The sequence below is a fragment of the Phycodurus eques genome, chromosome 22 (assembly GCF_024500275.1).
Source record: "Phycodurus eques isolate BA_2022a chromosome 22, UOR_Pequ_1.1, whole genome shotgun sequence".
In the NCBI taxonomy this organism is placed as follows: domain Eukaryota; kingdom Metazoa; phylum Chordata; class Actinopteri; order Syngnathiformes; family Syngnathidae; genus Phycodurus; species Phycodurus eques.
Window position 1 is genome coordinate 2,840,298 of NC_084546.1, and position 15,764 is coordinate 2,856,061.

Below are 15,764 nucleotides of genomic sequence, written 5' to 3' on the forward strand. Positions count from 1 at the left end.
ATACAGTAAAAACTTATAATTAATGGTCATACAAGAAGGTATATAAACTTAATGATCAACAATTTAATTTAAAATGAGGAGTTTAACGAGGGTTTGACAAACGTCACCATTTCGCAATCACAAATGCAATTTAATATTTACGGTCACTGTTTCGCAATCACAAATTAAGATATAATTTTTATTAATTATATAGACAAACTTAAAAATACATGTATTTTATACTTCAAACTTGGTCATAGAAGTGATCAGCAATTTAATTAAAGATGAACATATTTCATCGTAACATCAAAAATTACATGTACATGACAGCCCCCCCTCCCCACAAATGTACCATTCGATAAGTGGAATAAAGTGCCTTTTAAAATGGTTCCAGTGCACAAAACTAGTGGGCTTCAACCTATCTTTCAATCATGCACATTATTACATGATGCAAGTGCGCAGAGGCTTATTTCATTATATTCCGACACATCAACTTGATTTAAATCGCTTATAAAAACAACAGCAACGGTAATAAGCCCTCTGGAATTTGACAAACAATCAACAACAATCACTAAAAATATTACGATTACAAAGTATCAACTCCCATCGAGACAAATCCACTTGTGTTGCGTTCAGATGGTGCTGCAGAGATGCTGGAGGAAGACCACCGGGTGATGCTTCTCAAACCGCTTGAGGCGCCTCCACTTCTCCCTGCCGCTCACGGAAGACGAGGCCACGTGGAGGAGGAGGCGCTTGAGGCTCTCGTGCGTGGCGTGGTCGCGCCGCTTGCGGTATTCCTGCGGCGTCACCTGCTCGCAGAAGGCGATCGCTGCAGCGAGGGAACCAAACGAAGGCGTCAATGATCGTACCTAATGAAGTGTCCCATCACAATGAACTCTTACTGGCGATGGAGTCGGCATCTTTGCCCTCCCGCATGCTCCTCAGTGTCCTGTGTACAGCTTCGACGAGGGATGTAGGACTCTAAAAGCATGACAAATCACTTTTAAATATGACTTTTGTGAACATATGTAATCCACAGACATTACCTTAAAGAGGTCTGAGTGGTTGTCCACGAGAAACTGCATCAGGGTCTCGCTCTGAGCTCTCGTCAGTTCAGCACTGTGGACGACGGCCTTCTGGAAAGCGCGGCACACCACAGTGCGGTTGTCCGTCTGGAAGAAAAACACACCGCTGAGCGCTGGGATTGCGCTACTGTGTTTGTTTTGTGCGGCAAGTTACTTGTTTTTGGAGGCGGCAGGCGCGAGGGCAGGCCGCCGCCGCCATGAAGGCCAGGAGACGGCGGAGCTCGTCCCGCGTGCTCGAATGCAGCAGATGCAGGCACAGCTGAGAGGCTCGGATGGCGCGGCGCACCATCGCTTCTTCTGCAAGGAAACCAGTCAAAATATCATATTATAAGATTATATTTATCGTTTAAGGAAGAACATCTGCTTTGCGGTAATTATAACATTGAAAAATATATAGCTATGTTTTCATTTTTAAACTTTTCTCTTTCTTTCGAAATATATTTCAATTTGTTTACAATTTTGTTAAATAGATTAAAAGAATTAAGTTCAGTAAAACAAAATAAATAAAAGAAACAAAATACTGTTCAGCATCCGTGGGTCTCTTCAAAAAGTGTAATATCAATTTGAGTTAATAGTCATTATTACAAATCGTAACACAATGTTAAACAATAAAAAGAGCCATTCAGTAAAATGAAGAAAGTAATTTCCAGAGAAGGCAAACTCAGGAGGAGGACAATTATGTGCTGTAATCTGTCTTTTTTTTTTTTTTTTGGAGCTAGTGTGTGTATATATATATATATATATATATATATATACACACACACTAAAATATATTTGATAATTTTTTTGTACTATTTTCAAATATTTCATGTTACATGCTGAGACTAACGCAAATTTTGTGAATCCAAAAACATACGATAGAATTAGAATTCTCCTTCAGGAATGATGATACATAATATTACAAGATATAATGACAACGTTTCCATCAGTGGTATCAGCAGTTTGTGCTTACCGAGCATCTTGAGAACGCCGACGAGCACGTCCAGGTAGCGCCCCGAGAGCAGCGGTGCCTTTTCCCTCCCGTCGTAGTGCTTGGCGATAGCGTCAAAGAGAAGTCGCTTTGCTCGCGCTGATGGCTCGGCGCCATCGTGTCGCCGGAGGTGCTCCCCGGCTGCTACGATCAGCCGGTCGGGGAGGAACTCCAGGCAGGCGGCGGCGGCTGAAAGCCACCCGTCCCACCTGAGGACGTGGAGTCACAGTACATTAAGAAAAAGGAAAAAAATGATGGAGAAGACGCATGAGAGGACCTCACTGGGGAAGGTTGAGGACGTCTGGCAGCTCTCTCTCCAGGCACGTGTTGGGAATCACCAGGTCCTGCAGTGGAGCCCTCCCGGCCCGATCGTGGACCCTGGCAGGAGACGCCAGGATGCCGTCGAGCACGGGCAGCTCCATCGTCTGCAGCAGCTGCAGCAGCGCCTGCTGCTTCCACACCTCGTCCACCGCTACGAGGGGACAGCGGAGCCACTCGTTTGACTTCACGAGGACAAAGCGACTCTCTCAGGGACTGACCTGTCTGAGGCAGGAAGGAGGACGTGGTCGAAGGCGGGGACGGCCGCAGGTTGATGGACCTCAGGAGCCTCTCCACCTTCTTGTCAGGTGGTACCACAGCGAGAGGATTGGAGATTGTATGCACGTCATTCAACCTGCATAAAAAAATACATTGAGCCATTCAGAACTCACTATGGGAATTCCCTGCATATTTGTGGTTCACCAATGACTCGCGATCTTATCTTTCGCTATTCGCGTCTATGCCACGTGAACAGCGAAGGATTACTACAGCTTCTGTAACCTGGAGCGCTTGTTCCTCTTCATCTTCCCTTCCTCCTCAGTGTCGCTATTACAATCCTGCACCTTGGACTCCGAGAAGCGGTACAGGGTGCCGCCACCATCCTCAAATGTCGCCTCCTTGTCCCGGCAAAAGATCTTGGCGCCCACCGGTTCAAACACCCTGGCCTCCATCAGGGCCTGGCAGAGCCGGGCGGCCGTGAGGCGCGACACCTCGCCACCGTGAAAGGCGGCGTTCTGCATCAGGTAACTCAGCACGGCGTCCACCGCGTCCGAGCCGGCGAAGCTGTCGGCGTGGACGCGCAGATGCCTCCGGCGGCGACGCACCTCCACCTGGGTGTGCAGGGCGTGGATGATGTTGTGCCACAGCTGGGTGGCACCAAAAGGACCAGAGATACCTGCTAACATCGAGATTGATACGGAAATTAAAGAAGTACAGTCAGTAAAAAAATTGATAGTACATATTTCAATACGCATATTGACTGTACATAATGTACAGTATAACATTAATACACAATGTCCAGGAAGTATTTAAGTGGTTTACAAATGTAGGGACCTCTAAATATATATATTATATATATATATATATATATATATATATATATATTTTTTTTATCATTTGAGCTTGACAAAACCCCTCATTAGGTGGTTTGTGGCTGAATCAACTCTTAACAATATACGAAGCTGAATGTATGTCTATTAACTCGGATATATATCCTTTATTTTATTTTTCTGGACAATAACGAAATACTAATCCGCCATATTATTTTGACACTTCCTTGGTCGGCAAAAAATAAAATTATCTCAGTAAAGGCTGAAGTAAAGCTCATGAGTATTTAAAGTATTCATCTTTGACAACATCAAAACCTCACCATGAGAGTGCAAATTGTCACGAAAACTTCGCGTTTGGCTGTTAAGTCGTCGAAACCGCGGCGTCAAATCAACCGCCATCCTGGTCAAATATGTGACGTCATTACCCTTCTTCTTGGTAGTCGAAGCGTGGAAAGCACACTGCTGCCACTCTCAGGCAACACTGCGCACTACACCATATTAAATTTAGACTACTTGCCACACAAATTACTGTGGCATCATAAAAAAAAAGATGATATAATAAATATACCTAAAAAATAAAATATATTTTTGGTTATTAGCTTTGAATGTTAGCTAAAATCATAACACAACAATATATATATATATATTTTTTGTGTGTGTCGTTGTCACCTTCCGCTCCGCAAGGTGGCGGTACTGAGCTAAATACCCATTTGGCACCACAAAGAAAAACATCGTCAGCCCGGTCGTTAACGCGTTTGGGTTCACAATGACCTGAAGAAGAACTTTGGACCCCTCGGAAGCAAACAGTTTCGTGTACACGAGTACCACATATGAAACAGTTAATCCCGCGCATCTGATTTACAAATTTAAGTTTGATTAGTTCAAAAAAAAGAAGAAAAAAAAAGAAAATGTATCCATGTTGTTGTGACAATGGCCACCTACGGAGCACGCTGCGTGTTCATGTTTGGATTTTGCTAATACCACTTGCTTTCGAAATGTATTATTTAAAAATATGCATAAAAATGCTTTAGAAATATGGAACAATGGCAAGGCAATCGTAACTTCCGGTAGCTGTTCAACTTCCGTGTTATGTATTGTGCTGCGTTCAAGGCTCTTCGTAAATCTGAGATTCTATACGTGCATTGCTTTATAGTCATTATTTTTTATTTTAGTGAGTTTCAAGGAAATCGAAGAGCTTGTGAAGCTAAGGGTGTCAAATAATGATCTCTTCTCTGGGAAGAGAAATACTTCCATCTGGGGATGGAGGGCCAAACTGAACCACCGTCAAGCTTCCAAAAATATTTGGCCTCTCTTCACTCTGATGGACGACGCCATGGAGGGCAGACTGGAAGGCAGTGGCCCGGTCTTGGAAAGGATAAAATCTCAAATCATCTTTCCTGCTGAAGTGGCGAACGTAGGACTGGAAATCGAGGTGATGGTGAATGGAGATGGTGAAGCAGAAGAGGAGGATGATGGTGATGGGACAGAAGGTAGCCAGGAGTTCAAGATGAGGCGCAATAGGAATAAGTGGGCCATGGAGCTGGAGCGCATGGCCCTACAACGAGACCGACCTTTTGTCGCAAAACTGACATGCCGTGATCTTGTTAAATTAAAAGTAGGGACTACTTCGTTTAAACAATAATCAATAATAATAATAATAAAAAAAAAGCTTTTTTTTTTTGGAAGAGGTCTTCAGAGCAACTTTATTCACTCATGTGGTTATTCCATACAGAGCACACAGTGGCAACCTGTTAGCATTGTTCTTAACCACAACCCTTCTCCCCAAATCATGAACAATAGTCTTTAGAATAAGATATTGTGCACAGTTAATCACTTTTTCACGACACCTAAATCTTCACTGTATATATATTTTTAAATTACAGTACAGACTTTACAACAAGTGCTTGTTTAAAATGCGTCTTTTATTGCATTAGATACTCAAAATCTCACCTTTCATTGAGCTCCGGCCTTCAATAAGTTTACATTTCCAAGAGATTTATTTAATATTTATATTTCATCTTTACAAAACAAACATCTTTAAACAAAAATTGACCTGTTGTGAGCAAACACCAGACAGAAACATTCAGTTGAGGGTTGACTTTAACTCCAAAATCAAGTTGCGGAATAGTTCTGCTTTTGTTGTTAGCGTGTGTGTGTGCGTGTGTGTGTTTGTGTGTGTGTGTGTGTCTGCGTGCGCGCTACATTGGTGTGCATGTGCATGGTCACTCACATCTCACGCATATATGGAATCGTGGATATCCACGCAGAGTGGTAGCTCGCCGCAAAATAGTGTATCTCAGCAGCGCGTGGAAGGCCGCCGAAAAACGATTGTCCGCACGCCCCGTGCACGTATTTGGTCGATATTTACAGGGACGCGTGGTGGCGGTCACTGCGTTTGGGGGTGTGTGTGTGTGCGTATGTGTTTTAGATGAGGTCGCCGACCGGGATGCGGGGCAGGCAGATGTACGCCTGCGGGGTTCGGCTCAGGTTGATGGGGTTGCCGTCCAGACGGATGTCCTCCAATGCATTGCGGATGTAGTTGAAATCGTGCAGGTTACAGAAGGTGTCCTCGTGCATTGTCTGAATGTTGTTACGCTGTGGAAGGATCGAGAAAATGTGAGTGGGTATGTTCTTTAAAGGTGGATTCCAACTGGCAAGCTACTGTAAGAATCTCAGGAAGGACCACTGCAGTCCTGCATTTTAGCAACTGGGTATTAGAATGAAACATCCTACCAGTGTCACAGGAGTCAACAATACCCAAGAACTTGTAATGTTCCAGGTAAGCTACGATCCCATCCATTTTTTGTACCACTTATCCAGTTCAGGGTCGCTGAGAGCTTGAGCCTACCAAAGCTGATTTCCAGCAAAAGGCTGACTGACAACACCATAGACTGGTCGCCAGGCAGAACAGAACAGAACTGCAATGCTGCTTGCAAGGAAATGAGATTAGTCAATCATTACACTATCAGTAACTCAAGTACCACTACCATCCCTTTCCTTATAAAGGAAGTTCTTAGAGCCTGATATGCACCAGTGATCTCCGGTTGCCCGGTGTTCTCACTACAGTCCTTGGCATGACCAACTGAGCTATCATGTTGTCATCTGTCTGACCTTCAGCTGTCACTCAAATGTCTGTAGTGTAAGCCACAGGCTGAATAATGTGTGCCGCTGTGTTTAATAAAGCGATCTAGCAAGCTACGACGCCTCTCCTCAGACTGGAGAGCGAGTGGGCTAGCCACTGATGGAATGACGCTGCACAGTAGTCTACTTATATAGTGGGGGAGGGGCATCTCATACCAGAAAGCCTGAGTGCGTACTTGGACTTAGTTTTAGCCATGCCCAAAAAAATTCAGACAACTGAAATGGTAAAAAATAGTTTAACACTATATCGCAACAATTCGGTTTTAAATTGTTCTCAGTCTTTGGACATGTTTTCAGCACTTATCATCAAACATATTTAATGTACAATATTTAGAAAAAAATCCGGAAAATCACTACACAGTCTTTTAGAATCCTGGTATTCCCGCTATAGTGCTTTCTACCAACTGAGCTATCGAAGGCATGACAACAGCCATAGAACCAGAGAGCAGGTTCCTTCAAAACATGACCCTTCCAAGAACCTACCTGTAGATGTAAGGATCGTAGACTGTCTGGCATAGGCACAGGGATGTAGTCAATTTTGTTGTCCGTCAAGTACAGGTACAGCAGACCAGTCATGTCCTGGATTCCACAAGAGACGTTTGAAGGTTGATTTGCAAAGGACTAATTGATACTATTAATTCTCAGATTGATAAACACACCTTGAAGGCTTCTTTCAGAATACCCTCGGAATCAATGTTATTGTGGCTGGCGTCGATTAGGGTCATGGTCTCCGGCAGGGCGGGCATCTGTGAGAGGTGATTTTCTCGAATGACCAGCTCCTCAAGCTCCGGCAGACCCAAAAACGCCCTGCTGTCAATGGACGAGATGGCGTTGGCCGTCAAGTCGATCCTCTTCAGCTTGTCTGGAAAGTAATGAGACCCACGCTGTCAGCTCTTTGCATCAGCAGATCACACCAACACCGGACGTGAAACATACTCATGGAGGCAAAGTCAGACTTGTTGATCTTGGTGATCCTGTTGTAGCGGGCGTAGAAGTGAGTGGTGTCTTTGGGCAGAGGTGGTACGCTGTCCAGCTTCAAGTCATCACAGTAGACCGAACCACCAAGACACGTACACAGCAAGCAAGTGGGCATACCTGAAGGACACAAGGAAAGGAAACATGGGGAAGTGAGGGAACATAATAGTAAGAGCGAGAATGCATCTTCTAGAATAGCGATGTGACCATGGTTTGCTGTCAAATACATGTGGAACTTGGTTTCCTTATTTATTTATTTTTTTCTATTCCTTACTCACCTTTTGTGTCAACCTCAGGTTCTTCGGGTTCCTCGGGCTCTGGTAGGCCAGAGCCCAGTGTCGTTTCTACACCACCAGTACCCTCCTGAGGGGTCTCTTGTGTTGGAAGCAGCCCCTCCTCTTGTTAGAGACAAGATTAGGCGTTGAGGAAACAGGTTAGAAGAGCATGGACGTGAACCACAAGTCTGGCAATCAGTGGGAAACAGTTTGCCGCTGTAGTTAGCAGTGTTACCAAGAATGTTTTTGTTGCATTTAACAATCGTTAAATGGAAGTCATTTTCGAGTGTTAGTAAGCAGAGATACTCCACTGGAACCACCATTAACAAATCAAAATGCCCTTTGTTATATGTCTTGGATCTAGATTAGATACTGACCTTTATCAGTGTCAGGAATCAGAATTATATCAAGCTCCTCAGGTTCTCCAGAGGCAGAGACACCAGAAGTTCCAGAGACCTCTACGTCTCCAGACACTCCAAGATCCCCTGAGGTTCCTGAAACTCCAGAGAAATCCCCAGAAGTACCCGATGCCTCTTGTGGGCTAGTTGTAGGAATGAGAGATATTTCCACCTCTTGTTTGAGCCAAGATGATGTTGTTAGGAGAAACATTAGGAGGGTGAGATGTGGGATGGAGATTCAATCAAATCGTTAACCAATCGTTCGCTCACATTTAACAACAAAGAGCAGGTTAGGGTGACAGAGGTTACGAGTAACACAGTGACGAGTCTTAAAAGTACTAACCTCCAGGTAATAATGTTATCCCTGACTCCCCAGACTCATCGGTGTCCCCAGAAACCCCAGAGCCTCCAGAGGCACCTGAGGTCAGGAGATCTCCCGAGAACCCAGAACCAGACTGGTCCCCAGACCCTCCGGAGCCGAAAAGGAGTTCAGTGGCAATACCAAGCCCCCCAGATCCTAATTCGATTAGAACTCCAGAACCTCCAGAGCCAAAGTCCTCAGAGGTTCCAGAAGGTGTGGATCCCATGGTATCCCCAGATATCAAGAGATCTCCAGATCCTGAAATATCTCCAGATATCAAGAGATCCCCGGACACAGAAATATCCCCGGATATCAGGAAATCCCCTGATTCATGGATATCCCCAGAAATCAGGAGGTTTCCAGATCCAGAGACCTCCTCAGATCCAGAGAGATCCCCTGATATCAAGAAATTCACATCCCCGGACATCAAGAACTCCCCTGATCCTCCGGAGCTGCTCAGGATCTCCTCAGAAGCCCCGGAGATGAAGACAATATCACCGGAACCCCCAGAGGCACCGGAGACCAGTGGGTCCCCTGAGCCTCCTGACCCAGAAACCCCGGAGGCACCTGAGGCACCAGACCCCACCGAGCCCCCAAAATCCCCGGAGACATGAAGGATGTCAATGGGCGTCAGACGCAGCTCCACCTCTTGTTAGAGACAAGATTAGGTATTAAAAGACACACAACAAACAGTACACATTTAACCATTAACAGCTAGTTAAATGGAACACATGCACAAAGAAAAGATGCAGACAACCCAAATATATTAGTTGTTGCTGTTGAAGGGCAATGCTGCTTGCACAACTCCAAGACCCTCCAAAAATTTCAAGTGACTTCCCGTTTGTGACGGGATTGAGCTGTTTCAGACCTTTCTGTGTGTCTGGGCCCATCAGAACGCCGGATCCCCCTGAGCCCTGAGGGATGAGCTGGGGCTTTAGGGGCAATTCCTCCTCCTCCTCTTGCTCTTCCAGTGAGGCCTCAGGCATTGGGTAGTTGTAGTCGGGTGGGGCCAGGGTGCCAATCTCTATCTGAGAAGACAATAGCCCTGAGACCTGAATGCCAAGCGTTATAATCAAACTCACCTCTTTTAAACCCATAACTGGGGATAAAAAAAAAAAAACACACAATAACTTCCATTTTCATGTCCTATCCTATTACAGAATCTGGAGTAAAGTGCAAGTGGCACACTACAATTGCCCGTGGGCTCAGGATCCACCACCAGATAGCAGCAGAGACTCCCTCTATTCTCCACAGTCTAAATCTCATTAACTTTCAAGTCAATACTTGATGGTTCCACACCCCTTGTCACTGAAATAAGCACAAACGAATATAATATTAAGCTGAAATCTCGTATGTATGCACTTTTTTTGATATAAACATGGAAAGTCACAGTATTATTCAGCACAACCCTGCAGTTCAAGCCTCCTCCAGTTGGTGGCAATGAACCCTCACACACCACACAGCACAGGTAATACCTGAGACTTTGTTAAACATGCAGTTAAAGGCCCACTCTATGGTCCTTGTGGAACCAAGACACACATGGTAGCTGCACAAATCCATATTTTGCAAAACATTTCAAACCTATGTCGTAGCACATTTATAGCAATACAACAGAGTGAAGTTCTGTAGGAACTTTGAGGAGGTCTTTCCCGAAGCTAATAAGTCATTAATAGGAGCAATTAAGAGAGGTCCCAATGTTTTAGAGTTTTTGCAGGATGACAGTGTGGGATGCAACAAGGTAGGCCTTTGAAAGCACAAACTCCCCCCCCCCCCCCCCACCCCCCCACCCTTTCCCCAAAACAAACATATTCACCCATGGGGGAAGAAGAGGCGAAAAGCTGGCAAGCAGACGTGCAGTAAAAACAGCATGGTAATACTAACGCTCAATGTAAGCGTGGAGTCAAAGCCAAACAGTATGTCGATGCCCCACAACATAGTTTAATAGTCACTGGATGCATTCAGCCAGGGAGACGCTACACTAGTTTTAAAAATACTTAATATCATGCACATGCAATATTTGTGGCTTCCATAGCAGACAAAGTCTCTGAGCTTTCCAAAATAAAGTTTCCATGGGTGTAACAACAAGACAAACACAAAGCTAATACTCCTGGTTTGTCTTCGCATAACTTGACTCGTGCAAAAAAATTTTAAACAGGAAAATTACAATTGTTGCCTATTATAATGCAAGACAAAAGCAATATGACACGATATGACCCTCGCCGTTAATATTTTGTTGCTATTCCTAGCCTTCCCTGCACAAAAGCTGATCAAATTGTATAATTGTAGGCAGTGAAAAAGACCAGTTACATTGCCGATGAGCCTTTTCTCCTCCTTGAGAAGAGAGCAGCTAAATCGCAACACACACACACACACACACACGCGCACACACACAAATCTTGGAAGTGGAAAGTCAAGACTCAGCATTCCAGAGGCATGGAGCTCATCCTCATGCTTCATTATTCCCTTGACAACTAATGCACATGGACAAAATCTGCTGGAAAAACTCACATGTAGACCCACTTGTAGATATACTTCGATAATTACATATTTAGTTTTACTATATGTGCATAACAGCATGTTTTTCTTGGCGTTTTCTCTGAAGCAAAATGGTAATTTTGTGGGAGGGGAAGGGGGACTTACCGACCAGGTTTCATGATTTTCCCAAATACTATATTTCTGGATGTGTAGCCTCTTCTAAGAGGTGATTTTTTAAAAGAATTTTTTGGGGTCATTATATTCACCCATCACATTCTGGAGTAAGCCCATTTCCATATTAGTCCACAAGCATGAGTCCATTTCCCTTGATTTAACATTGCGCCTTTTCTGCAAATGACTTTCTTCCTGTTTCTGATACGATGGTCTCACACTCATTGGTTTTTGTTACCTGTTGCATATGCTTAGGTGGGGAATGGCGGACTAAATGTCATTTTTAAACTCGTTGACATGGTAGTTAGTCTCCAGGCTTAAAGTCGCCCCCTTAGACTTCCCACTTGCCTTGAAACTTGTCTTTCCGCAGCCTACATTCACATGATAGATGGAAGCACATGCCTCACAGGCCTGCCACATCAGACGGCTGGAGCTGAGCTAAACCAGTTGTGGAATCCCGTTTTTTGGGGGAAAAAAGGTCAGATAAGCTGGAAGGAGCAGCCTTCGTTGTTGCTTATTACAACGGCCAATCGCTGTCTTGAATTCATTCATTTAGTCAGTGTTAATCTGCCAACTTGGAAATGCATCCAGACTTTAGAAGGAGTTTCGTCCTGCTGACCTGTTCCAAAAAGAAGACTCATCTGCACTGTGAATGTGATTTGTCGCGATTGGAAGAAAACCTTTTGCAGCTGGGTAAACAGGAATTCTCAATTCTGCCGTATTGACGGTACCGTCGGGGCTCCGCTTTCGGCTCACCTCGGGATCCTCGATGGTAGGCCCGTCCTCGTAGTCGTACTCCTGGTTTTCTGAGTTGACGTCTTCCACGTCATAGTTGCCGTCGTCGTACGAGTCCAGGTCGGCTTGCCGGGAAAACCGGGGGTTGGCCGCCGCCGCTTTGAGGACGAGCAGTCCCAGCACCAGTCGCATGAGCGTCTTCATCGTTGGCCTTTGGGACGCAGAGAAAAAAGTGTATGTTATATAAGTGTAGTTAGCAGGGCTTGACATTTATTTTATTTATTCTTTTTTTTTTTTCTTTTTTTTTACTAGCCACTGTGGCTAGTCTTTCCCAGAGTTATTAGCCACCCTCAAATCTCATCACAAAAGACAAATCGCATTGGAAGTATGAATATACTTGCATAATAGTGGTCATGGGTGGACTCCAGTCAAATGACTTGACTCGAGTTGCCAGTTTTATGACTTGCGACTTGCTTGCCAAATACTTAAGACTTCACTTGACTTTAGACTTGGTAGCCAAGAGACTTGACTTGACGAGTCATCTCATTAAGAGTTGGAAATCTGCATTTTAATTAAGACAGTTTGCCTTTGTTTTTTGAAAGAGAGAAACATTTTGGGGGGTTATTCGCAGCTACCTGGCAACACAGTCTGCATTGTTGTGCACTTGCCAGTGTGATGTAGCCACCCGCATCAACAACTATGGAAGGCGCTGAAAAAAAAAAAAAAAAAAAAAAAAAAGTTTGGATTCAAGGATTATGTCGTCGATGAAGTCTGCAAAAAGAGGATGGCAAACTGCATAGTTTGCCACTCACGCATTAAAGGCACAACGACATCAACGACGTCGAACTTCGTCCGTCACTACAAAACTCACAAAGGCAGGTAAGCTAGTTTAACAGTTTATGTGTACTCCAGAGCAGAAAGGAGCGTCTAAAGTACAATACCACCCGCTGAATGCAGAAGACGCGAAGCGGCTTTGCTGGCGGTCAGTTGTGGAGATGCAACAAAGTACACAGCATAGTTTGTTCTGAAATAAAGTTGAGTTTGAAATACGATAAATTCAATCAATCATAATAACAGTTTTTATTACCACGCCGATATATGTTGCGACTGGAGCAAGATTGTATGTTTTCTTTTGTCTTTACTGTACCAGAATAGACTCCTGCATGAACACTCTCAGTAACTGTAAACAAATGATAAGTCATGATCACAAGTCTCCTATAGCCCTTTAATACTGCGCAACATTCACATGGTATTGCACCATAACCATACGATCCTACAAACCATGGCCTTACATGGCGTGATAATCGTCATTAACCTCGTTGAAAGATATTGAATGATGAGCAGTTAGCTCGAGGCGGCCGTTTTGGCTCAACCACCACTACTGTGTTACAATTCAGGGGTCAGGGCTGACCAAATCGGCCCAATGCGAGGGGCTTCTGTTTTGTGTGTGTGTGCAGGGCCAACTTTTACATGAACTTGTCGAAGGGGTGAGCCAAGTCAGAGCCAATTAAATTTTAGGGAGCAAATACCATTGACATAGGGGGGAAACTGTATACATTTTTTCGGTTAATATTAGGTTTGGCTAGGAAGCCACTGAAGAGCACACGTTTTGCTCCTATTTACTTTGGAAATCCTTGGTTCATGCTTGTTTGTGTCCCACTTGAATCTAAGGTGAGGCATTCGTGACTATCAGGAGATTAGCGTATGATAACAAGCTCTTAATTAGGCTTGCATCGATCCTAGAATGGGGATTTATTGGTGTGACAGGTGCAGCCAAGTCTCAGCATGCTCCAGGTAAAAAAAGCAAAACACGTAGAGTCCTCCGGGCCGGGGTAGAGAAACGGAGAGCAAGGGAGGAGGAAGAAGAAGAAGAGAAGAAGAAGAAAAAGAGAGAGAGAAACGTGGACAAGATGTTGGCCCTCAGGGTTAGACGGAGAGAGTGCAAAGCGGAAAGACGAGAGGGAGGAGGGGTCCGGTTCAAGGCTCGCTCGACCCCTTGGCCCTTCACAGAGAGCCTTTATGAGGGCCTGGTCACTGCCTGTCTCAGCACTCAAACTCCAAATTCCACCGAGGTTTGTGGACAGGATGGCAGTCAGCTTTTGGGGCTGCGAGGAAACGCACACACGTACACACACACGCACACACACACACACAACCACATAACACACACACTTGGAAAGGCTCACAGATGCACACTGTCTCAGGGAGAGAGAGAGAGAGCGAGACGTCTCAAATGTTCTACATCCATAACAAGACATTAGAATCTATGAAATCAAAGCACGATTAGAATGGAGACAGAGGTGTGCTTTTATCGTGGCTACGACAAGTGCTCGCTTAGCCCAGACTTGGACATTCTTGAAATCCCATTTTCCCCGAATAATCACACTACGGAGCTGCATCCCGCAAGCTTGCAGAGTGCAGAAAAACTATCGACATAAGTACGCTTAGCTCATTCATCCAAATCAACACCCCAAAGTCCAAAGAAAGTTAACCACATTAAAATCAATTAAAAAGCATCCTCACGTATCCGTCAGGGAGGTAAAAAAAAACACACACCAAACTTGTTATGCCAAATATGGCTTCGCTTTAGCGACAGGTTAGCATGGGGAAGCTCGCATCCCCCCGCATCAACATCCCAAAATCCAGTGAAAGTCAACCACAAGAAAGCCAATCCAAAAGATCCTCAAACATCACTCATGGAGGTAAAAAAAACAAACGAAAAAACACCCCGTCAAAGTCAAGGGAAACAGCCTCAGTTGAGCAATGGTAAGCCCATGTAAGATCCCAAAGTGCAAAATAGGTTCAACTAGAATTAAAACAAAAACATCCTCATACTACAGTCATGAATGCATCATAAAACCACCATTCAATCACCAAGGAAAGCAATTCCTTTACCTGTAGCATTCCCAAACGCAAGTGAATTCGCTCAAGTGCAATGAGGGCAATTGAGCAAGGGTAAATTCAATCGAGATCTCAAAGTGAAAAGTAACATCAACCAGAATAATAAAACATCTTCATACATCCATCGCAAACCCTCGTTCATTGCATCCCAATCATCAAGGATAAAATTATTCACCTGCAGTTTTCCTAAAGTCAAGTGAATGAGTCAAAATGCAACCATGGCTTAGCTTTAAAGACAGGTGAGCACGGGTAAGCCCATTCAAGATCCATAAGTGCAAAGAAATGTCAACCGCAATAAAAAAACATCCTCATACATCAACAGTGCATCCCAATCATCAAGGAGAAGAATTTTTTACCCAAAACGAGTGAGCAATGGTAACTCTTTTTTTCCCCTCAAACCAAGCTTCCAAAACCGCAAGGAATGAGCAACCAGAATCAAAAAAACATTCCTCATACAATCTGTCACCTGTAGCTTTCTCAAACTCAAGCGAATAGCCAAAGTGCAACTGTGGCTGAGACAGTTGAGTAATGGTTAACTACTTTTTCCCCAACGAATGCACATCCAGAGTAAAAAGGTCATAAAACCACTATCCAATCTATCTCAATCATCAAGGAAAACAATCTGTCACCTGTAGCACCCCCAAACTCAATCCATGAGTCAATTAGGAACCCCCTGTGCCCACCTCCCTCTCCTTATCGTGAAGATAGCAGCTGCAAGGACGCTTACCTGTGTCTACCGCTTTCCCGAATGCTCCCTTCAGCCGTGATGGAGATGCTGAGGGCTTCGCGACTCGGCCAATGGCGAAGGGGTCGCGCAGAGGTGCTTCAATGAAGGCGGGGGGCGGGCGGCGAGGGGGGCTGGGTGTGTACCAACGTGTGTGTCCGGGTGTCACAAGTATCTATGGTGTCTGCATATGTAGGGTCTGAGAGA

At 44.6% G+C, this 15,764-nt stretch overlaps 2 protein-coding genes across 3 annotated transcripts; both read right to left on the bottom strand.

The window, feature by feature from the left end:
* Positions 1-312: 312 nt before the first annotated feature.
* On the bottom strand, positions 313-3,806 carry depdc4 (DEP domain containing 4). Of its 2 annotated transcripts, none has more exons than XM_061667981.1 (9): positions 3,722-3,806; positions 2,854-3,250; positions 2,574-2,707; positions 2,317-2,506; positions 2,017-2,243; positions 1,219-1,361; positions 1,026-1,151; positions 882-960; positions 313-808 (listed from the first exon to the last, which is right to left on the bottom strand). In XM_061667981.1, the coding sequence occupies exons 1-9, from the start codon at positions 3,798-3,800 to the stop codon at positions 612-614; spliced, it is 1,572 nt and encodes a 523-aa protein (XP_061523965.1). In that variant the 5' UTR covers positions 3,801-3,806; the 3' UTR covers positions 313-611. The 2 variants fall into 2 exon arrangements, with proteins under 2 accessions (XP_061523965.1, XP_061523966.1); XM_061667982.1 differs by having other exon boundaries at positions 2,854-3,247; positions 3,722-3,805.
* A 2,019-nt stretch (positions 3,807-5,825) lies between these two features.
* epyc (epiphycan) lies at positions 5,826-12,124 on the bottom strand. Its single transcript, XM_061668000.1, has 10 exons — positions 11,954-12,124; positions 9,420-9,579; positions 9,100-9,199; positions 8,534-9,006; positions 8,170-8,364; positions 7,796-7,915; positions 7,479-7,637; positions 7,202-7,404; positions 7,026-7,121; positions 5,826-5,996 (listed from the first exon to the last, which is right to left on the bottom strand). Exons 1-10 carry the CDS (start codon positions 12,122-12,124, stop codon positions 5,826-5,828), a joined length of 1,848 nt encoding a protein of 615 aa, XP_061523984.1.
* Positions 12,125-15,764: the final 3,640 nt, after the last annotated feature.

Bases quoted from the DNA above. Each gene is read 5' to 3' on its own strand.
- depdc4 (XM_061667981.1), bottom strand. From the start codon at position 3,800: ATGGCGGTTGATTTGACGCCGCGGTTTCGACGACTTAACAGCCAAACG. The intron at 2,708-2,853 runs GTTACAGAAGCT...TTTTTTATGCAG, and splicing joins AAGAGGAACAAGCGCTCCAG to GTTGAATGACGTGCATACAA. The intron at 1,362-2,016 runs GTAAGCACAAAC...GTTTCCTTGCAG, and splicing joins CGGCGTTCTCAAGATGCTCG to AAGAAGCGATGGTGCGCCGC.
- epyc (XM_061668000.1), bottom strand. From the start codon at position 12,124: ATGCGACTGGTGCTGGGACTGCTCGTCCTCAAAGCGGCGGCGGCCAAC. The intron at 9,007-9,099 runs GTCAGGAGGCTC...GGAGATCCTGAG, and splicing joins GGTGCCTCCGGGGTTTCTGG to CAGCTCCGGAGGATCAGGGG. The intron at 7,638-7,795 runs GTGAGTAAGGAA...TGTGTCCTTCAG, and splicing joins ACCTGAGGTTGACACAAAAG to GTATGCCCACTTGCTTGCTG.